The following is a 23,420-nucleotide window of genomic DNA, read 5'->3' on the forward strand; positions in this document are numbered from 1 at the left end:
TATTTGGCCCATGAAGCAGGACCAAACAAGGCCTGATACGCATCAGCATGGGAAGGAATCGAGCGAGTGTGGTTGGGGCGCGAACGGCGTTGAGAACCCCTAGAGAGAGAGGGGTCAAAAGGCGCAATAGTCACAACGAAAGACTTAGCCACACCAGGGGACGAAGTGGTCACCACCGGGGGCTGGAGGCTCGACCCAACCACAGAGGAGGGAGGGGAGCTGGGGGAAGAAGTCAGGACGGTCAAAGGAGGAGCAAGGTCGGGGCCCAACGCAGCGGGAGCTACAGAGCCTGGTCTTCCAATACAGGCCGACTCGGGGGCTTGGTCGCCCACCTCACGAGCCTGAGAGGGTACAACTGAAACATTCAACGACATAGAGACGAAAAGTGACAAATTCATCCACGAATGTGCCCCCATACCCACCATGGAGCCACAATTGGAGGCAGGACACCCAACAGGAAGCTATCGGCGATCATGCCGGGGCCCCCTAGGGGTGCGTCGTGAGTATACGCCCCACAAACGCCACCTTAAGAACCGTCAGTCCGTCGAGATCGGGTTCAGCGACGAATGGGGGATTGACAATAAAAGGTTCCCCTCGCTCGAGACGTTGGGTACTACAGTTCTACGGGTGCAAGAGTATGCCTCCTCAAGCACCCAGGCGTCAAAATAGAAGAAGTCCAAAGAAATAATCCAAAACAAGCAAAAGGTCGGCAGGAAACGACAAGCAGATAGGAGAAGAGGGGGGAGAAAAACAAAACATAAGGAAAAGGAAAAGCGATCCGGCACAATTGGAGAAGACAGCAGCAGGAGTGCAAGGCCAGAAAAGGACAGAGGACTGCCCAACGGAGCATCACACTCCGGCAGCCGTCCACCAAGCCCCCTCACGACGCCAACGGGCCAGATGGGGAGGGGGCCGAGATATGAGGATCAGGAATCCGAATCACTTCGACAATCAGGGATCAAATGATGTCCGTGTAAAAAGCAAGGTTTCCAAGTGTATGGGGTGGGAGTAAAGAGGTTCACATTCACTTCTCTCTGCAAACCCCTTCTCACAGGTTAAAAAAGCCTCAGGTGTTATCAGATAAATAATTACATTATGATCACTCCTTTTATGAGGCTTTGTGTAGTTTCTTATAATTTATTTTACTGTGATCCCATATGCTTTTAAATATTGTTTCTAGCATTTCAGTTGTGCAGTTTGGTGACAAGGGCCTAAGCAATATGTACTGTATGTACTTTGCTGGATACACTAAATTAACTTTATACATTATTTCCTTATACATGTATTATCATTTATTTGCAATGGATGTGTTATTTGTGGCACCATTTATATACAATTGCATACTGTATATTGTATTTATCATTCCATGCTTATCTCCTGTATATCCTCTCTTGTGAGTTACATTAAATGTGGGCGGGATTATTTATGTGTTGCATTCACAATTATAAACATTAGTTTATGTGAAAGATTTACAGTATAATTAAATTCTTCTATTATTGCTCTCAGTAAGTAGAGGTAAAAATCGAGTTTATTGATTGGACCACTTCCAACAGATTTTTACCTACCAACCTAGCCTTCTTGGGAGAGAGTAGACCACATCCTCGACAACATGTGGAGTACCGAGTTTCCAGATTTCTGACCCAAATGGCCGAGGCTTCTTCAAACTACATGAAGGAAAACTAATGATCGGCTATACAGTACAAAACACTGTCAAAATGAGAAGTGAGTTAAGAGTTGGGGAGTTAAGGAAACTAACATGTTAACTTTGGTAAAAACATATTTACCAAGCTTAAGATTGTACCTTCTGATCTAGAGAGCAGTAGCTGAATAACAAAATTTTATGGCAATTAAAATCCCCTATACAAAGGAAGTTTTAGTGGTAATTTATAATTATAGTATAAATATTGTCTACCTAAGATTTGACTATCCAGGTAATTTGAGTTCATTGAGTAACTGGGATTAAAAATCTCTATACCTGTAGGAACATCAGATATTGAAAATACTTTCACATTAATATTTTAACATAAAATATGAAAAAGACGTACAAGACTGGGGACCGTGGCATCATGTTGTAGATATGAAAAAGCAGTTTTTTTGGTTTAATTCATTTATTATACATAATTTTTTATTGTGGAAAAGTCAGCTGTTTCATATTCATATTTCCAATACAGGTATTACAAACCTCTAAGTGATCTGTGCTTTAATATGTTGCACTGAGGCTGTGGAGTGTAATATTACATGTTGAGCACATCACAAGCACATCGAGTACCCGCAGTTTACCTAGAATTGGTTCCGGAAGTTTTTCATCTCCCCCAAGCCCAGCCTGGGTCTTTGTACATTAAGAATATGTTGTAATGTCAGTAATATATGAGCTGCCAGTTTTACTGACTCACAGGGTTCTCATCCTTATACAAAGAAGCTATACCACTACGACCCACAGCTACAGAATCAATAGCACCACAAGAGGGATGAGCTGGGTCAAGACCCTGCCATGTTCGACCCTTTAGGACCTGTCCTCCACCACCTACATGTACGGCTGCAATTGTGTGTCCATTTTGCAGCACAACACCACCTGTACTGCTGTCTAATACTACATCTCTAGTGTCTCTGAAAATAAAAAATGTCACTATTACCAGTGTTGTTATGCTATGCAAAATAACACACATTAAGTACAAAATTTCTATGCTGAATAGCACAACACAAATATGTAACTTAACTATATAATTTATTACATATCCTTTAATCATTCATATATATAAGCTTATTTCTCATGTATCTTGAGGTTATCTTGAGATGATTTCAGGGCTTAGTGTCCCAGCGGCCTGGTCTTCGACCAGGCTGCCACCCCCAGGAAGCTGCCCGTGACAGCTGACTAACTCCCAGGTACCTATTTACTGCTAGGTAACAGGGGCATCAGGGGTGAGAAACTCTGACCATTGTTTCTCTCCAGCGCCCGGGATCGAACCCGGGACCACAGGATCACGCGTCCAGTGTTCTGTCCGTTCAGCCACCAGCTCCTATGAAGTATCAAGTATTACCCCAAAAATGAAAGTCTTGATTCATTATCTTAAGTTATACCCGAATGGCTGAGCATAATTAGTAACTTTAAAATACTGGTATATACACTTACCAGTACTGTACTTACTAATTAACCACCAAGTTAATTAACCATTAAGCTAATTAACTGCTAAGTTAATTAACCGCCAAGTTAATTTTCAGGCATGACTGGCCAAAATGCTGTGCGTGTTCGTGGCTTTACAAGAATGTAAAACATCAATGCTATGTACTCTCTCAAACCCAATGTACCTTCTTTTATATAATTAAATAAATAAATAAATAAAATAATTTAATCTTCTGTATATCTTATAAAATATTATAATAGCAATATTATTATTATTTATAATATGGTTCAAAAATAGGAAAAATATATTTTCTCTTTTATTCACCATATATTTATATACGAGTGAATAAAGTTAAGATAGAAATATCTAAATGTACTAATCATCAGATTCTTACCTGACACCCAGAGCCTGAGTTTTGCAGGTTATCAAGGAAACATTAACCTCCTCTTCTCTTGGTTCACTGGCGACCTCAATGTACCGTGACCCTCCTGGAAGCAGTTGCCTGAAATCTGTCTCAAAGGCAAGACTCCACTCTTGCCTCGGCAGTAATGCCACTTCCAGCTCCCACGGAGTAATAAGCTTCTTATAAAGTACTGGATCTGTGTTGCGTTCAATAATTGACGTCTCGGGGCATGCCACGTACACGAAGGTGTCTACCTCGGAGATATTGGCTAATTTGGGTTCGTTAGGTTTACCAACAACGAAGGTATAACTTCGCTTGCCTGCTGCTTTGATGATACTTTTCAATTTTGATATTACATGCTGACAATCGGCAACTCCTAGAGTACCTACTAATATTCCAATAATTTTAGCGTCTTTAGCTTTTTCTAAATTAGCACTGCGCTTCATGACTATATGAACACCAGAGGTGATTTCTACTGATCCATCATCCGAACTAACACAATAAAATGTATTTTCAGAAAATCTCATCAATAGACTGTTCACTGTTGGTCCACTGGGTCCAAGATAAATAAAATGATAATCTCTAATGTCCGACTCACTGGGCATATATGCAACACGGCCAAGGAATGTTAGTCTGTCGGACGAATCTTGAGTAACATTATTATTCTGACAGCTACTCTCACATTCACAAGGGGTTGATCTTGTAATGTTCCGACAACATTCTTCACTTGCAGGAGGACGAGGACTTAGTGTATTTTGACAGCAGCTATCAACATAACAGGAAGTTTCTGGAGGGCTTTTACCATGTACGAACTGACTAGTATTACAGCTGCAACCTTTATTCATCAGGAGGGTTGTAGTTACCAGGTGCGGGAAGATCTTCTGTAATTTTTCAACGAGTTCACCTGTACAAATATGATGCCAAAATATGAGTGGTATATTAAGTAATTATAAAAAGACAGCACCAAGCTAAAGACTACAAGGATATATTAAACAATTTCAGGTTTACTTGTGCCATATAGACAGTTGCAGACCAACTGGCCACATAAACCCCATGAACAACTACCATGGCACAAGTGAAGGAACACCTCTTTTTTATTTAATGGATCTAATCTGACAATATTCACACTTTAAATATTTTATAGTGATCTACTCAATAAATACTGTTTGATCCTTGTGATTTTTGAGGAGTATGACTATTTTTTCAGTTGTATGGTTGCAAATGATGCAGAAAAAGGTTAAAAAATACAAATGGTATTAAAAAAATAAAGAACATTAGCAAGGCTCATAGCTCATGATGCTATAGCTCATAGCATCATTCTGGTAACAGATGGTATATCTTAAATACCATAAAATTTAAAAAAACATGAATTACGAGGCCAAATTATTAAATGTATTTATGCAACACTACCTAATACAGTGGGGTACTGTGTATCCAGAACTTTAAAGCTAATGTATCTTTTAAATTCATCCTAGTTATTTGAGTTTCATGGAATTCCTGGATATCAGTTTCTCATTTGTGCTGTTTTGTCTTGGTTTTATTTGACTCAGTTTACACAAACTGAGGCACTGACAGTAGCACTCCATTTCTTCTTCATGCACATAATACCTGACCAAAGTCTCACTCTACTAGCACCACACCTCCCATCTTGACCCATTCTACTAGCCCTGCACTTGACATCTAGACCCACTTGTCAATTACAGACTAGACAAATATTGGAGGCCAAGTGCAATATTAGTCATCAGGAACACGGCGAGCTTCTACGGACATAATGCAATGAATGCAAGGGATGGGGTGCACTTACGTAAGGCAGGTGAAGTAAAGTAATTATCAAAAGCAGGCACCAAGCCGGGAAGACTATATAGCACCATCAGTGTCGCTGGATATTCAAAATGCATTAATGTCACTGATGATGCCAATGTGAGAACAAAAGCACATGAGGTGAGCAATATCAAATTTATCGGATGAACTAAGGATTCTACTGAGACAGAAATGACCATGAGGGACAATTGGGAAGCAAGACACACAAACATCCTGAAAATCAGGACATTCTAAATGTGCATGACTTAGAGAAGCAAGGCAATAAGGAGCAGAGCAGCATCCCATTAAGTGCCAGTGTGTTAAGTGCGCATGGCCAATATGTAACCTCGCCAGAGCCCTTTCCCACCGATGATTACGGTGGCAACAGGAAAACCAAGGGGACACGCTACCCTAACTTAAGAGCATGCAGTTTGTTACCTGTATTGCAAAACTAATGACCCTGCCCACAGTCTCAGATCAATGAATAAATGACAGCACAAATCTGAGTAAGGAATGTCTTTTTGGGAAATAGGACAAGTGCAGACAGACTCCTTAGCAGCAGCATTCACATGGTCATTTAAGATAATGTCAATATGACTAGGAACACAGCAACACTCAACTGCCTGAAATCTGCTAGAGATAGAAATCGCCAATATTAAATTTCTACCACCACAAGATGCATAGAATTAAATGACTCCAGAGCCATGAGAACGCCGAGAGTCAAACACAATTACAGTTTTAGCATATGAAGCTAAAACAGAAGATTTTTGGACCTGTAAATTTGTAGACCTCATCCTGGAAACATTCTTGTATCAACATGTTAAACAAGCTACGAGGATGAGGGAAGGGGACGTTCCCTCCATGCTAGATTTGATATTTACCAGGAAGGAGGAAGAGATATTTGACATTCAGTACCTTCCTCCCTTGGGTAAAAGTGACCATGTCTTTTTGGGAATAATGTATGCAATGCGTTATAAGCTGAAAGAAAATAAGGAGGTTGAAGCAGTTGAAAAACCAGACTTCAGGAGAGGACATTATGGTGACCTTAGAAATTTTTTTAGTGAGTATAATTGGACAGACTTGATGCTAGGCAAGGAAGTGAATGAGATGTATGTCAAGTTTTGTGAAATATATGATAAAGGCACAAAAAAATTTATACCAAAACAGAGATGCAGAACTAAGAAACAGGATTGGTTCAATAGAAATTGCGAGAGGGCTAGAGACCAAAAGACACAAAAATGGAATCAATACAGAAAGAGGCCAAACCCCCAAACATACCAGCGATACAAAGATGCGAGAAACAACTACACGGCAGTGAGGAGAGAGGCAGAAAGAAATTTTGAAAAAGGGATTGCGGACAAATGTAAAACAGAACCAGGTCTATTCTATAAATTCATAAACAACAAATTGCAGGTAAAGGATAATATTCAGAGGTTGAAAATGGGAAATAGATTCATGGAAGATGAAAAGGAAATGTGTGAAACACTAAACGAAAAGTTCCAAAGTGTGTTTGTACAAAATGAAATCTTTAGGGAACCAGATACAATAAGAATTCCAGAGAACAACATAGAGCACATAGAGGTGTCTAGAGACGAAGTGGAAAAAATGCTCAAGGAGCTAAATAAGAACAAAGCAGTTGGTCCAGATGGAGTTTCACCATGGGTTCTGAGAGAATGTGCACCTGAGCTCAGCATTCCACTTCAACTGATTTTTCAGGCATCCCTGTGTACAGGAGCTGTAGCTGATGTGTGGAAACAGGCTAACATAGTTCCAATCTACAAAAGCGGAAACAGGGAAGACCCCCTTAATTATAGACCTGTATCATTGACAAGTGTAATAGTCAAAATATTGGAAAAAATAATTAAAACTAAATGGGTAGAACACTTGGAGGAAAACGCTATAATATCAGACAGACAGTATGGTTTTCGATCTGGAAGATCCTGTGTAACGAACTTGCTCAGTTTTTATGATCGAGCCACAGAGATTTTACAGGAAAGAGATGGTTGGGTTGACTGCATCTATCTGGACCTAAAAAAGGCTTTCGACAGAGTTCCCCATAAGAGGTTGTTCTGGAAACTGGAACATATTGGAGGAGTGACAGGTAAGCTACTAACATGGATGAAAAATTTCCTAACTGACAGAAAAATGAGGGCCATAATCAGAGACAAGGTATCGGATTGGAGGAATGTCACGAGTGGAGTACCTCAGGGTTCAGTTCTTGCACCGGTAATGTTCATTGTCTACATAAACGATCTACCAGTGGGAATACACAATTACATGAACATGTTTGCTGATGATGCTAAGATAATAGGGAAGATAAGAAACTTAGATGATTGTCATGCCCTTCAAGAAGACCTGGACAAAATAAGTATATGGAGCAACACTTGGCAAATGGAATTTAATGTGAATAAATGCCATGTTATGGAATGTGGAATTGGAGAACATAGACCCCACACAACCTATAAATTACTGTATGTGAGAAATCTTTAAGGAATTCTGATAAAGAAAAGGATCTAGGGGTGGTTTTAGATAGAAAAATGTCACCTGAGGACCACATTAAGAACATTGTGCGAGGAGCCTATGCTACACTTTCTAACCTTAGAATTGCTTTTAAATACATGGATGGAGAAATACTAAAGAAATTGTTCACGACTTTTATTAGACCAAAGCTGGAATATGCAGCGGTTGTATGGTGCCCATATCTTAAGAAGCACATCAACAAACTGGAAAAGGTGCAACGACATGGCACTAAGTGGCTCCCAGAACTGAAGGACAAGAGCTACGAGGAGAGGTTAGAGGCATTAAATATGCAAAAACTAGAAGATAGAAGAAAAAGAGGCGATATGATCACTACGTTCAAAATAGTAACAGGAATAGATAAAATTGATAGGGAAGAATTCCTGAGACTCGGAACTTCAAGAACAAGAGGTCATAGATTTAAACTAACGAAACAAAGCTGCCGGAGAAATATACGAAAATTCACTTTTGTAAACAGAGTGGTAGACGGTTGGAACAAGTTAAGTGAGAAGGTGGTGGAGGCCAAAACCGTCAGTAATTTCAAAGCATTATATGACAAAGAGTGCTGGGGAGACGGGACACCACGAGCGTAGCTCTCATCCTGTAACTACACTTAGGTAATTACAATGACAAAGGAGCACTGATGTTGGAAAAGCAGTTGATGAAGAGCATACAAAATTGCATATAGTTGAGCTGTGAAGATACTAGCCTCCGGAGGCAGGCGGTACAGAAAGGTTTGGTCAGGAAAGACTACAGAGTAACCAACACCATTAGCAGACTTAGACCCATCTGTGAATAGGGTAATACTGTACTGTGATTGCAAAGAAAATTGTTAAAGGAAAAGGCATTTCATAATTGGAAGGTGGTAGAAGCAGGGGTTCAGTGCAAATTTTATAGGTGCCAGAGCTCTGGTGGGCTTGACAAAAGCCTGTCATTTCCTTTCCTGTTTCTATATGTCATACAATTAAGTATTTTGTGTTTGTATTCACTAATTATCATAAAATATAATTATCACACAAATAAAGAAAAAACACCAATCATGTATTTATCAATTTAAGAAGTTAAAATGTAAGGTCACGAAGCATGTAAGCCGTACCCTAGAGTACGAACTCACGAAACCCGTCCTTACCATCTTATTTAGAGTATAGGTACGTAACTTTAAACTAGGGATGTAGAACCAATGGGCATTTACACACACTTCAAACACAAAAATGACCACGTGGGACCGGCACCATATTTTTATCTTGTCGGGACTCAAGAAACAACCAAAGTGCATGCATTACATTTATTTAACCACATTAAAAGGGTTAATACACACAAGGAAAAATCTCACTCACCGGATTAACGAATACAGTTCTCTTCACTTGGAAATAAATGGAGGTCAATAACCTCACACAGTGAGGAAAGTAGCTCACGAGCACACACCACACAACCTGTGTGTGTGGAGTCTCAGCCCTCTCTCTCATGTGGAGTGCAGGGATGCTCCTCTCAAGAAAATGCGTGGGATAATTTTTACACACAAAATCATACTCATTTACTAATACATACTCTCAAACACAAATGAAACAAAAATGAACACAAATAATACACAACCACAAAAGTAAGCAAGTAATTATCAAAAGAAGGCATCAAACCGGGAAGGCTATGTAGCACCATCAAATGTGCGGAATAATCAGAGGGTGCTAAATATCACCAAGGATGCCAATACCAGAACAGAAACACATAAGGCGAACGATATTAAAAGTATCAGATTCATCAAGAATAGTATCGAGGGACAAGCGACCGCGGGGGACGGTCGGAAAACAAGACACATGCTCATCCCGGAAGTCAGGACTTTCAACAAGAATATGTACGACTGTAAGAGGAAGAATGCAATATGGACAACAAGGAGCAGGGCGGCGCTCCATTAAGTGACCATGGGTTAAGCGAGTATGGCCAATACGCAACCTCACCAGAGTTGTTTCCCACCGCCGGTTACGGTGGCAGGAGGACGGCCACGAAGACACACAACTCTTAAGAGAACGCAGTTTGTTATCAGTAACACAAGACCAACAAGCCTGCCAACGGGTAAGGATGAAAGAATGAATAACTGGGTAAAAGTCGGAATAAGGAATACTTTTACAAGAGATGGGACAAGACCGGACAGCTTCCCTATAGCGACAGCATCCGCATGCTCATTTAAAGAGACACCAATATGGCTGGGAACCCAGCAAAACTCAACCGACTTAAATTTACTGTGAATAAGAAACTGCCAATGCTGTATCTCGACAACCACTGGATGAACCGGATTAAAGGACCCGAGAGCCATGAGGGCACTACGAGAGTCGACGACAACTACAAACGAAGATTGACAATGAGAAAGCAGGAGATGAAGAGCATAGAGAATAGCATAAAGTTCCGCTGTGAAGATGCTAGTCTCCGGAGGTAAGTGACACAAACAAGTGCTGTCAGGAAAAACAACAGAGCAGCCCACACTGTCCGCGGACTTAGATCCACCGGTGAAGATGGAAACAGAGCGGGAATGTGAAGAAAAGTGCTCAAGGAAAAGGCATTTCAGAACCGTAGGAGGGATAAAAGCTGTAGTGATGCGGGTTAAAGAAGTACAAAACTGCGGAAGGGGGACTCTCCACGGGGCAAAGAAGGAACAACACAAGAAGAAATATTAGAAATATGAACCGAAAGAGAATCCTGTAAGCGAGATAACCGGACAGAAAGAGGGAGGTGGTGAAGAGGAACAGGAACCACAGGAGGAGTAAAAGTTAAAGCACAACAGAGGCGAGAGGAAGGATGTTGCAAGGACCGTGCAAGATAGCGAAGACAGTAGCGATCACTGCGGTCCTGGAGAGATAGGAAGCCAGTGTCAACATACAAGCTGGGGACGGGAGTCGAACGAAAGGCACCAGAACTGAGGCGCAACCCAGTATGGTGCAAACCATCATGACGGCAAAGAGTAGGAGAAGCAGACGAGTAAGCAGGGCAACCATAATCGAGTTTAGACAGGACGAGAGAGGAATGTATAGCGACAAGAGTGCGCCTATCCGCTCCCCAAGAAGTATGGGACAACACCTGAAGGAGGGTAAAGGCCTTAGAGCATTCAACTCGGAGGTAAGAGATATGGGGCGACGAAGACAAACGAGTGTCAAAAATCAACCCCAAAAGCTTAGCAGAATCCTTGTACACAATGGGGTGACCATACAGCGACAAAGAAGGACGAAGAACGATACGCTTCCGAGTAAGGCACAAGTCTTAGACGTAGAGAACCTGAAGCCATGATTGGTGGCCCAAGACGACACGGCATCAATTGCAAGTTGAAGCCGGCATTGAAGGAGATGCGAATCATCACCCCGACAGCAAAGGGTAAGATCGTTAACATAGAGAGCGGAGAAGACGCCAGAAGGAAGAGAAGAAAGAAGACCATTGAGGGCAACCAGAAAAAAGAGTAGTGCTCAGAACACTACACTGGGGTACACCTTCGTAATGCTGAAGAGGCAAAGAGAGCGGTACCAAGCCTCATCTGAAAGGAACGACACGAAAGGAAGCTTTGGAGAAAGAGAGGGAGATTACCACGAAGGCCAAAAGAATGAAGTTGGGACAGAATATGATATCACCAATTGGTGTCGTAAGCCTTTTCCAGGTCAAAAAGGACGGCAACAGCGGAGGTCTTCGTAGCAAAAGCAGTATGAATATAGACCTCCAAGTTCACCAGGACAGCCGTTGTGCTGCGGCACTTGCGGAGACCAAATTGAGGAGGGGAGAGGTGGTGAAAGTGTTCCAAGAACCACATCAGACGAACATTAACCATACGTTCAAAGAGTTTGCAGACACAACTTGTGAGGGTAATAGAGCGAAAGTCCTTAGGGGAAGTCCCCAGAGACCCTGGTTTGCGAACGGGGAGGACAACGACATCAAGCCAGTCCTCAGGGACTGACGATGATTCCCAGATCCAATTATACAGACTCAGTAAATACTGAGACGTGCACGGAAGGAGATAGCAAAGCCTCTCAAAATGAATGCCATCGGAGCCCGCCATCATAGAAACGCAGAGGGCCAGCGCAGACCGAAGTTCAGAGAGAGAGAAGGGATTATTATAGGGAAGTCGGAGAGGAGTGCAGAAATCTAAAGAACGAGATTCAAGGACAGGTTAACGAAGAAGGAAAAATTGAGGAAGACTAGAACCAGAGCTATCAAAAGAAAAGTGGGAACCCAGTTCGTTAGCGACCAAACTGGGGTTCAAACACTCAACAGGTCCGCCACAAGAGTACCACGGAGGTGAAGGACCGGCGAGACATTGGGAACGAATTTATCCGCTATCTTGCGGATATACTTCCAGATCTGCAGCAGAGGAGTTTTGGATGTAATGGTGAAGACATATGACATCCAACATTCACTTTTAGCCATACGGATGACCCTACGGGTCACCGCACTCGCCTTCCGAAACAAAAAGAAAGAATCGGCCGTCTGCCGGCGGCGGTGTCTCTTTCAGGCTGCACGCTTACAGTGGACAGCCCGAGCACAGTCAGCATTTCACCAGGGAACTCACTTTCAAATGGAGCCGGATCGTGGAACCTCGAGTGACCCAAATCCTCCAAAGCGAGATCCACACGGCCGCCAACTCTCACACCATTCTGTGGGCCCGTCCAGGCCATTGGTCACAAAGCCCCAGCCAAGAGAAGACGCGTCCATGAATCCATCGAGCGAGAGCTCGGGTAGGCACCAAGGCACTGAACCCCGAAAAAAACAGAAGAGGAAGCCGGCGATGCAGCAGCCAATGGAAGGCACCAGGAGGCCGAACCCACCAATCGCGAGAGTGGCGGAGGAACCCGAAGGAACCAGAACAGCCGACAAAGCCTAACCCGGCCCGGCGGGTAGACCAACACGACAAAGTTCAGACTACCACACAAACCTTCAAGCCACCACCTCCTGACCCAGGAGCCCTCCAGAAACAGCTGAAGGTGGGACTGCAGCCACAGCAGAGTTTCTGGAGGAAGAGACAAGGAGGCAGTCCGAGAGTCCCACACAAGACACAGCCATGTCCAAACTTGAGAGGGAACCAGATGGGACGTCCTCCAATTCACCACTAACCCAAACCCAGTGAGCTTGGAAAAGAACCAAATCCCTGGCGAGACTGGCTGGGAGCCCACACCAGCCAGTCATTGAGGTAGGCCAGAACTCGAACCCCTAAGAGACACAAACAGGCCACCACAACCCGGGTAAGGCGTGTGAAAACGCGAGGTGCCAGATTCAAGCCGAATGGAAGGCAATGAAAGCGGTAATGTTGACCAGACCACACACTAGAAGGTGAAGGGACAACGACGTTTCGGTCCATCCTGGACCATTCTCAAGTCGATTGTGCACAATCGACTTGAGAATAGTCCAGAACGGACCGAAACATCGTCGTCCCTTCACCTTCTAGTGTGTGGTCTGGTCAACATTCTTCAGCCACGTTATTGTGTTATTGTGACTCATCGCCTGCATATGAAAGCTGTAAGCCTGACACCCCACAACAAAACTGGGCCAGTCCCTGAACCTTGGATGAATCGGGCCGTGCCAATACGCATCCTAAAGGTCCAGGGACACTATCCAAGCACCTGGCTCCAAGAGAAGATGGCCCTGGGACAAAAATCATCTGAAAGGAGGGGCAAAAGACCCAGGGGTTCAGACGGGACAAGTCCAGAATGAACCGCAGGTGCACGCAGTCCCGTTTTGGTACTGGGAACAGGCGGGAAACCCACCAGAGGGACAAGGACGTTTTGACCACACCCACGTGAACCCACTTTAAGATGACCTGACAAAGCGCAGAAGAGGCCTGCCCTGCCAGACCTGAACCCCCCGTTGGAGGAGGGGCCACCCAATGCCACCGCAGGCCTCAAGAAACGACCCGAAACCCCCATGAATCGTGGGATCAGGCATGAGCAACAAGCGCGAGCCTCCCTTCCTCCCTCCCCGTTAATGGGGGTGACCCGCAAAAGGGCCAACGCCCCTTACGAGAAGCCGACCGACGAGCAGGGCGATCATCATGCTGACCATACGTTGTTGGCTCCAAAAGCTGCACCGGCTCTGAAACTGGCACCACTGGCCTACCACGATGGGAGGAACCCCGAGCCCTGGCATAACCATCCCGGGAAGAGCCCACACGCCCCCCCCCCCTCCCCCCGAAGAAAAAACAAGTCCGACATGGGATGACAACTAGAAAAAGCTGCCTGCAGATACTGCACCACCACAGACTATGCAAACAGGAAAGGACAAAAAGGCGTAGAAAACCTAAGAGCCAGGGCCCAAACGGATTCCAAGGATTGCACAAACACTGCTAGACGGCAAGCGAGACGAGAAACAAAGAAGAGAGACACCGCCTCCCACAAGATTGGCGCAAACAGCTTTAACAGGGCAGCCGATGCCCGCACCGCCGAGACCAGCGCACCAGACGCAGGACCGGCACCCAGCGCTTCCACATCCTCCTCAAGCCAGTCCGAAGACAGCTCGAGAAGGGAAAAGAAACAGGACCGAACAACCATAAAAGCCTCTCGCCACTCAAGCGTGCAGGACCGACAGAACAGATGCCCACGCCCCCAATGAAAAGAGAGGACAGTTTGCCAACCAGGATGACTCCGTAATCTTGTAACGAACATAGGAAGGAAATGAAGAACCGAACTCAAGAGGGGCAGGATCCATTATCAAGGCATAATCCAGGTCACGCAGGAGGTAAACCGCATGGATCTCCCACACCTCATGAGGCGGGATGCGGAAAGTAAAAAACCTCTGGAAGGAAGGAACCGAAGTACCCAAGGGTACCCAGAACCGAAGCCAGGGAGGAGCCGACGCCATATCAAACTCGTACAGGGAGGGAGGATAAGAAAACCCCACCACCTGTAACAATAAGCCCCACTCAGAAGGTACCAAAACCTAAGTGACGTCAAACGGGGCCCAAGAACCCCAAGTCAATTCCTCCCCAGCCCCAGGATCCCCCACATCAGGACCCGAGGAAGAGCTGTCCTCCAAACCCTCTGCCTCTGGAGAAATGCAGAGTCCACTGGAAAAGCAGGGATGAAGGGGGTCCGCTGGTGCGACCTGAAAGCCCCGGCAGGAAGAACAGGCTCAAAAACCTCTGCCCTCGATTAGGAAGGGACAGTCCCCGAAGCTGCTCGAGTCTCGCCACCAAGAAAACCCTGCCCCACCTCCGAAACCCTCGGACGTTTGGGAGCCGGGAGCAGGGGAAAGGGGGGAGCAGGATGAACCACAGCAGGGGAAGGACAAAGGGGTGCGGACAAAACCAAAGTCGAGGCAACTAACTCCCCCAAATCCGGGTCGCTATAATCCAAACAAGGCAGCCGCGGGGCATCCGAAAAGGCAACCAACAGTGCGTTACAGCAACCTAACCTGGCATGTAACACAGAAGCTGCCTGAACCTGAATATCAGTAACAGTGGACTGGGTGAACTGGAGTACATGCAAGGAACACCACTCACAAGACTCTGGGTCAAAGATGTCATCGACCCAACAACACAGCATAGCGGAGGCAAAGACAGTCAATGTCACCTAGAAACAAGGGGACAGAGCAAACTTCAAACTCGCACAAAGCGAGGTGGGACTCAAGAGGTCTCCTACATTGGACCAATAAGCTCCAATGGGGGTTTCCAGGGCCCTTAGGCTGACTGCTAAGGGAGGCCCAGGCAAGGTACTGCTAACCGATTATCCCATAGCTACCAAACCAACAAACTAAAAGCTGAACGCCTGCGACGTGTGTAAGCACGGGGACCTAGTGGAGGGCCACCAAAACCATACAAGTGGTTCTACCGCCACACCAGGCAAAACAAAACAAAAACTAAAGAAAAACCCCGCAAAAGCACAACGTCTCCAGGGAAACAGAACTAGACGCTATGAGTATATCAGACAGCAGCACAGTTCCTCGCACCCCCTTCAGCGATGAAACTACCTTCTACCCAAGGGCAAACAGGAGTAAGAACCACCCCAGCTGAACCCCAAGGGCAAGCAATCACCAAGCAGCAACAAAACCTAGCAGAGGTAGGTCCCGAACGGCTCAGGGGAAGATAACCCTAGGCCGCAGGGTTAGGCATAACTTACAGTATGTAAGTACAGGGCAGTACTTACAGGGCACCTAGGGGAGGCAGCCCTAGGTATATACAGCCCCAGTACTCGTGTGTAACTCCTGGCTAGCATACCACTAACACTGAACAAAAACACCGCTATGCAGCACTGCTCAAAGGATGGAGTCAGAGTCGATCGACTGCCACCGACACAACAGCCTCTTGATCTGAGGAGAGCAGCCGGCATGGAGGTTTGGGACTGTCCCTCCTCCTGGGGAGGGGGGGGGGGTTGCACAGATGGATGCGCGACGGTTGTTTGCTTGTTTTTGATTGGGGGGTTCTACTTGCTAGTTCGGCTTTCGGTTTCCAATTTTTGACCAGCAGTAGTTTGTTCTAGAATTCCTACCTTTCTAGGTGCTCGACCTGGTAGATGGCAGACAAAGACCGCTTCCAATTACACAGGGGGTGTCTTTAGGCAATTGCTCCTCGTGCCTCTTCTTGAGGCGCCAGGTGCTGGCTCTGGTCCACGGTAGGCCTAGAACTCCAGTGATTGATTGTTGCCACAGTCTAATATGTGCACATCAGCCTGGTATAGCTCTGGGAGCCGAAGGGGCTCGCCACAGAAATGCAAGTGGGCCAACAGCCACACAAGGAAGATCCTCGCCAGAAAAAACAAACAAACAGCGTTGAATGTAATGAAACGCCATTTTCTGGGTGAGTCCCGGAGGCTCCCTGGAGCTATCCATGGCTGATATGGATACCCTAACTATTTTGCATCAGTCGATGTGGGTGGAGTTCTAGGCCTACCGGGGACCACGAGCCAGAACCTGGCCCCTCAGAGAGGCACGGGGAGCAATGGCCCATAGAAATGCACATGTGATTTGGAGCATTCTATATCTGCCATCGACCGGGACAGGCACCCAGAAAGGTAAGCGCCACAAAACAAACCCCTATTCTGGTTAACAACAAAAATCGACAAACGAGTGGACAGAACTCCCCCAGGAAAACGAACTAACAAGCATGACGTCACGCGAGCCGCGCCGCATGTCTGCGCAGCTCCCCTCTCCCCTGGAGGGGGAAGGGGGAGCCCCAGACCCCCGCACCGGCGATCCCCGCCCCAGTTCTGAGGCTGGATATCAAAACCGCGAAAAAAAACCGCCGACCGGAGGGCGGGAGGGTGCCGGGGAGCCTTCGGGACTCGCCCAGAAAATGGCGTTTCATTACATTCAACGCTGGTTTTCTGGGGGGAGCCCCTACGGCTCCCTGGAGCTACCTCACCAAAGACTACCTAAGAAAACAAGGGGACCCGGGAGGCGGTCGGTGAATCACTCCCCAGCACGAAGTCGAGACAATAACCCAAGGTATATCATTCGCCAGAAAAAAGGGAGAACGGCCGCAGACGAAGAAACCTATGATCATGACCATAGGAGCCAAAAACCACTGCGCCTGAGAAGATCAAGTAGCTCTGCCACACGACCCCCAGAGGCGAATGCCAACACAAAAAGAAAACCGAGGCAAAGCAAACCTGACCCCAAGGAGCCACAACCACCAAGGAGAAGAAAAACAGGAGAGCACCCTGTCCAATGACCAGGACGACACAGGCCGTGCATAAGCAGGCCGGAGGTGTAACAACGCGCGATACAACCTGCGAAACGGCGCAGAAGGAATATCTATACCGAAAGCTAGCAGCAGAAACCAAGGTGCCAGACCCAGGAACGGTCCCAAGCGCCTCTACATCCTCCGCAAGCCAATCCTATGACAGCCCCAGGAGGGAAAAGAAAACGCAGGACCAAAACGAAAATGCCACAAGTGTGCAAGTCCACCTCCCCAAGTGCAGCTGACAGGGAAGGAACTCGCATAAGGAGCCGCCCCGCACCAACATCCCGCAGAAGGGCAGGAGCGAAAAGACTCATTAGGAGGAGCAAAATCACTCCCAGGAAAACTAGTAGCGCCGAGACAGTGTGAAGAGAAGAGATATTCACAAAAGAACAAAAAGGCCAACACCCAGAAGCTGCCAGGAAGAGGACCCACAAGCCCTAGAAAGGACCGGAGGGAAGCTCAACCGAATGACGACAGACGCACCAGAACATGGGAAGGAGCAAAACCGTCCCGAACCTTCGAGAACAAAAAGAAGCAAACACAAAGGACGAAGGCCCCAAAACCCCGTCGCACCCAAGACCAAAAGTCATGCAGAAACCCCAAGAAGAGGGGGACATGACGGAAGAAGGCCCGTCCTGGAAAAAAGGGGTGAAGATCGTAGAAAAGCACCCACCGACAGGACGGAAACAACGGGCACAACAGACAAGGAAACCGAGCCCAGTGAGGGGCCGACGCCCACAAAGCACGTGCGGAGAGGGGGAACGGAAAACCCCACACCACAAAACTGCAAGTCCCCCCCAGAGGGGTAGAAACACCCCGGCGGGGACCAACGGGGCCTGAGGCCCCTCACGTGAGCCCCACCCCAGCCCCGGGAACCCACCCAGCAGGCCCCGGGGCCGAGCTGTCCCCTCAAAGCCCCAGCGTCAAGAAAAACCCCGGGGCAGCCGTGAAAAACACGAAGGAAGGGAGCCCACTAGGCTCTGGAACTTGAAACGAAACCGGAGGATAGGCGAGGGGCGAGACGAAGACCCCAAGCCCATCCCCAGCCAGCACAATGAGGCAAGGACAAGACAGTGAAACCAAGGAACATGGAAAAACCAGGCCCGGCACAGCAAGACCGGCAAGGAAGGAGAGCCCCAGAGGGAGCACAGAAGGGTCGAACATAACGCCACAACCAACCCCGACACGCAGCTGCAGTACCAAAACCGCAGCAAAACGTCACCACACTCCCCGAGGAAGCGACAGAAGATAGATAAAGCGTACATGAGTGGCACACAAGGGGACACAGGCGGAAACCGAGCACCCAACTGAGCCACAGGGACGGTAGAAGAAACGTGTGCAGTGTAACAGGCTATCAAAGGAACACAGTAGGCAGCCCAACATGGGCTGACCCCATACACAGCCCCAAGAGCAGAGATGAGAGTACCCAAGAAGCACAGAATCCGCCCGACAGGCAAACGACAGGGAAGAGGCGTAAACAAAGAGCCAGAACCCAACCTGCAAGCACAAGGAGGCGAACACAAAACCTCCGACACAGGAAAATTTACTACCAAACAGGCACTTCCACCGTTGCACTGCAGAACAAGGTGGAGGCGGGGCCCCGAACTCAAGCAAGGTTAGACAAGCATAGGAGAGAGGCAGGAGGAGGACAGGCAGGAACCGCCACGGAAGGGACAAGAGGTCACCCGCAGACACCCGTGAACCGAGGAAGGAATCAGGTGGAGAAAACAAGAGCTGCCCAGTATGGGCTAATAGCCCTGCAGTAGGCACCTCGGGTGATACTGTCCACGTTCTCAAGTACGTATGTACACCCATTCCTACTCCCAAAAACAAAAACAGCGTCAGGACAAAGGAGACGCCAAAACCGCACCAACTCACCTGCAGAACATAGGCCCTGAAGGGCCATGACGCAAGCGTTCGAGTCCGTATCCGCCGGAGGCGGCCAGTGCGCCCATGCTGGAGAGGAGGGGAGCAGCGAAGGAGGCTCCCCACCCAAGAACGCAGGGAGAAACCTCATGATTTCCCCACAGGGGCACCTCAGAACACCCCCAAAGCAACAGGGCACGGATTGGATTAAGAAAAGAGCGAGAGGCGAAGCCCGCCCCCCCCCCCCCCCGAGAAAATTGAAAGCAGAATACGTGTGCACACCGCCTGGAACCAAAAACTCCCACGGCGCATGCGCAGGACGCGAAGTAGCCCAACCAGACGCGAAGTAGCCCAACCAGACGCGAAGTAGCCCAACCAGACGAGAAGTAGCCCAACCAGACGCGAAGTAGCCCAACCAGACGAGAAGTAGCCCAACCAGACGAGAAGTAGCCCAACCAGACGCGAAGTAGCCCAACCAGACGAGAAGTAGCCCAACCAGGCGCGAAGTAGCCCAACCAGACGAGAAGTAGCCCAACCAGACGAGAAGTAGCCCAACCAGACGAGAAGTAGCCCAACCAGACGCGAAGTAGCCCAACCAGACGCGAAGTAGCCCAACCAGACGAGAAGTAGCCCAACCAGGCGCGAAGTAGGCCAACAAGGCGAGAAGTAGCCCAAACAGGCGCGAAGTAGCCCAACAAGGCGAGAAGGAGCCCAAACAGGCGCGAAGTAGCCCAACAAGGCGAGAAGTAGCCCAACAAGGCGAGAAGTAGCCCAACAAGGCGAGAAGTAGCCCAACAAGGCGAGAAGTAGCCCAACCAGGCGCGAAGTAGGCCAACAAGGCGAGAAGTAGCCCAAACAGGCGCGAAGTAGCCCAACAAGGCGAGAAGGAGCCCAAACAGGCGCGAAGTAGCCCAACAAGGCGAGAAGTAGCCCAACAAGGCGAGAAGTAGCCCAACAAGGCGAGAAGTAGCCCAACAAGGCGAGAAGTAGCCCAAACGGCCACAAAGGAGCCCAAACGGCCACAAAGGAGCCCAAACGGCCACAAAGGAGCCCAAACGGCCACAAAGGAGCCCAAACGGCCACAAAGGAGCCCAAACGGCCACAAAGGAGCCCAAACGGCCACAAAGGAGCCCAAACGGCTACAAGGAGCCCAAACGGCTACAAGGAGCCCAACCTGTTCAGAACAGAAGGAATCAGTCTGGAGGCAAACTCCGGGACACGCAGGAGGAAGCCGCAAAGGCCAACCGCACCGCAGGCGAAGAGATGCGGTTAGCCGAAAACCTCCTGAAGACAGAACCGAACCCGGGGAGGAGCAGAACCCAAGCCCAAATCGTACGCAGAGGGGGGAAAAGAAAACCCCACTCCTCGCAACAGTAAGCCCCGCTCAGAAGGACGGAAATCCAGGCGGGGCACAATGGAGCCCAAGGCCCCCAAGGCCGCTCCTCCCCAACCCCAGGAGCCTCCGCACCAGGCCCCGGGGCCGAGTCGACCTCCAAAGCCCCGGCCTCACAAGAAAAAACCGGGGCAGCCGAGAGAGCTGAAAGAGAAGGGGCCCATTGGTCAGACCCCGGAGCATCGGCCGGAGGAACAGACTCGAATGCCTCCGCAGCTACCCTGGACGGGGCAACCCCCGAAACTGCCCAAGTCTCAGAACCTCTAACCCCGCCCCGACCCCGAAGCCTGCAGATGCATAGGGGCCGGAAGCAGGAGGGGAAAAAACAAGGGGGGCATGGAAGGAACCAAGGCTGAAGCGACCAAAACCCCCCAAGTCTGGGTCCCTACACAAGCGGGGCAGCATCGGGGCGTCCGGGGAAGCGACAAACCAGAGCACGTTGCAACATCCTACCCAGCAACGCGCGAGCTGCCTGCACCCACGGGAATTCATCAGCAGACTGGGTGAATGGAGTCACGAACAAGCAACAAAGCTCGCAGGACTCAAGGGTCGAATGTGTCACCGACCCAACAGGCAGCATGATGGAGGCAAAAACAAGAAGAGTCACCCAGAGACAAAGGGACAGAGCAACCCTCAACTCACACAAAGTGAGAGGGGACGCAAGGGTCTCCACTACCGGACCCGAGAGCCCCCGGGGGGTTTCCCAGGGCCCCTAGACTGGGTCTGCTAAGGGTTATTCCAGGCAGGGTACTGCTAACCGGCGCCCCAAACTACCAAGCAAACTGCTAAAGCTGAACCCACGGGACGTGTCCACTCGCGAGGGCAAAGCAGGGGGTGCCACCACACAAACAAACCTAATATAAGGGGGGGGGGAACACAAGGCAGACCCCCCTACCAGGCAAAAACAAATAAAAGAAAAAACCACACAAGTGGACAACGTACCCAGAGGGAACAGAGCCGGCCGCTGTCATAGGTGAAAACTAGCTACGCAGTACCCTGCGCCCCACCAGTGCTATAACTACCACTTACCCCAAGGTAAACAAGGGAGTGAAACCCCCAAACTCTCGGGGCAGCCAAACGCCAAGCAGCGAAAAGCCAACAGAGGTAGACCCAAGGTGACTTGTGGAAGGCAACCCCAAGCCCCAAGGGCGGTACTTACAGGGCACTCAGGGAAGGTGACCCTAAGCACATGCAGCTCGAGTACCTGAGAATACTACTCCCAGCTCACACGACCACCGTAAAAGCAGCACTGCAAACAAGTCACAGCACTGAAACAAGACTGGAGCTGGAGCCACACGACCGTGCATTATCCCATCAGCCAAGGAACTGGGGCGGGGATCGCCGGCGCGGGGGTCTGGGGCTCCCCCTTCCCCCTCCTGGGGAGGGGAGGGGAGGCTCGCGTGACGTCATGCTTGTTAGTTCGTTTTCCTGGGAGAGTTCTGTCCACTCGTTTGTCGATTTTTGTTGTTAACCAGAATAGGGGTTTGTTTTGTGGTGCTTACCTTTTTGGGTGCCTGTCCCGGTCGATGGCAGATATAGAATGCTCCAAATCACATGTACATTTCTATGGGCCAATGCTCCCCGTGCCTCTCTGAGGGGGCCAGGTTCTGGCTCGTGGTCCCCGGTAGGTCTAGAACTTCACCTACATCGACTGATGCAAAATAGTTAGGGTATCCATATCAGCCATGGATAGCTCCGGGGAGCCGACGGGGCTCCCCCCAGAAAAGTACAACGTTCCCAGGGGAACAGAACCAGCCACTATGCATATATCAGACAGCTGCATAGTACCTTGTGCCCCAGCCAGCAACGATACTACCTCCTACCAAAGGGCAAACAGAGGCAGGAACAACCCCAACTGACCCCAAGGACAGGCAATCACTGAGCAGCAAAAGAACCCTGCAGAGGTAGTTCCCAAACGGCTTGTGGTAGATAACCCTAAACCGCAATGGCAGTAGTTACAGGGCACCTGGGGGAAGAGGACCCTAGGCACATGCAGCCCCAGTACTGTACTTCTGGAATTATTCCTGGCTCATACACCACCACATTGCAGCACAACACCACAAGGCACAGCACTGCTCAAGGATTGCAGCCTGAGTCAATCGATCACCACCCAATGCCACAGAACTGGGATTGGGTAGCTGGCACGGGAGGTTCGGGATCCCTTCCCCTTCCCCCTTGTGCAGTTGCGCAGACAGCGGCGCGGTGGCTGTGGTGACTAAATGCTTGTTTGTTTGTTTGTTTATTTTCTGAGTGGGAAGTTCTGCTTGCTTGTTCAGCTTTCGGTTAGCAATTTTTCACTGGTTGTAGTTTGTTTTGGGATTCCTACCGTTCTGGGTGACTGACTTGGTAGATGGCAGATACAGACTGCTTCCTACTACAGGCAACTGGTGATATGTCTCGAACAAATTTACCAGCAATCTTATCATTTTCTTCCAGATCTGGGGCGAGGGGTGTCAACCGTAATGGTGGAGACAGAATCTCTAACTCTTCTGTTTAGCTGTATGGATGGCTTTACGGGCCACCGCACTCACCTTTCAAAACAAAATGAAAGATTCAGGAGTCAGTCGGTATCGATGTCTTTTCCAGGCTGCATGCTTACAGCATAACACACGAGTACAATCTGAATTCCACCAGGGAACACACTTCCAGATGCCATGGGAAGCATAGTAAGGAATAGAG

General features: G+C 48.3%; 1 protein-coding gene across 2 annotated transcripts in view; it reads right to left on the reverse strand.

Annotated features, from left to right (window-relative positions):
• Nucleotides 1-2,089: 2,089 nt before the first annotated feature.
• The window catches only part of LOC138365806 (2-(3-amino-3-carboxypropyl)histidine synthase subunit 2-like), a 63,622-nt gene continuing 42,291 nt past the window's right edge, over nucleotides 2,090-23,420 (reverse strand). For both annotated transcript variants that reach the window (XM_069326290.1, XM_069326291.1), the window contains exons 5-6: nucleotides 3,517-4,429; nucleotides 2,090-2,607 (exon numbers count right to left, since the gene is read on the reverse strand). In XM_069326290.1, the coding sequence (XP_069182391.1) occupies nucleotides 2,382-2,607; nucleotides 3,517-4,429 (1,139 nt within the window). In that variant the 3' untranslated portion in view covers nucleotides 2,090-2,381. The remainder of the gene's footprint in view (nucleotides 2,608-3,516; nucleotides 4,430-23,420) is intronic.

Source organism: Procambarus clarkii, chromosome 18 (genome assembly GCF_040958095.1).
Source record: "Procambarus clarkii isolate CNS0578487 chromosome 18, FALCON_Pclarkii_2.0, whole genome shotgun sequence".
Classification (NCBI taxonomy): domain Eukaryota; kingdom Metazoa; phylum Arthropoda; class Malacostraca; order Decapoda; family Cambaridae; genus Procambarus; species Procambarus clarkii.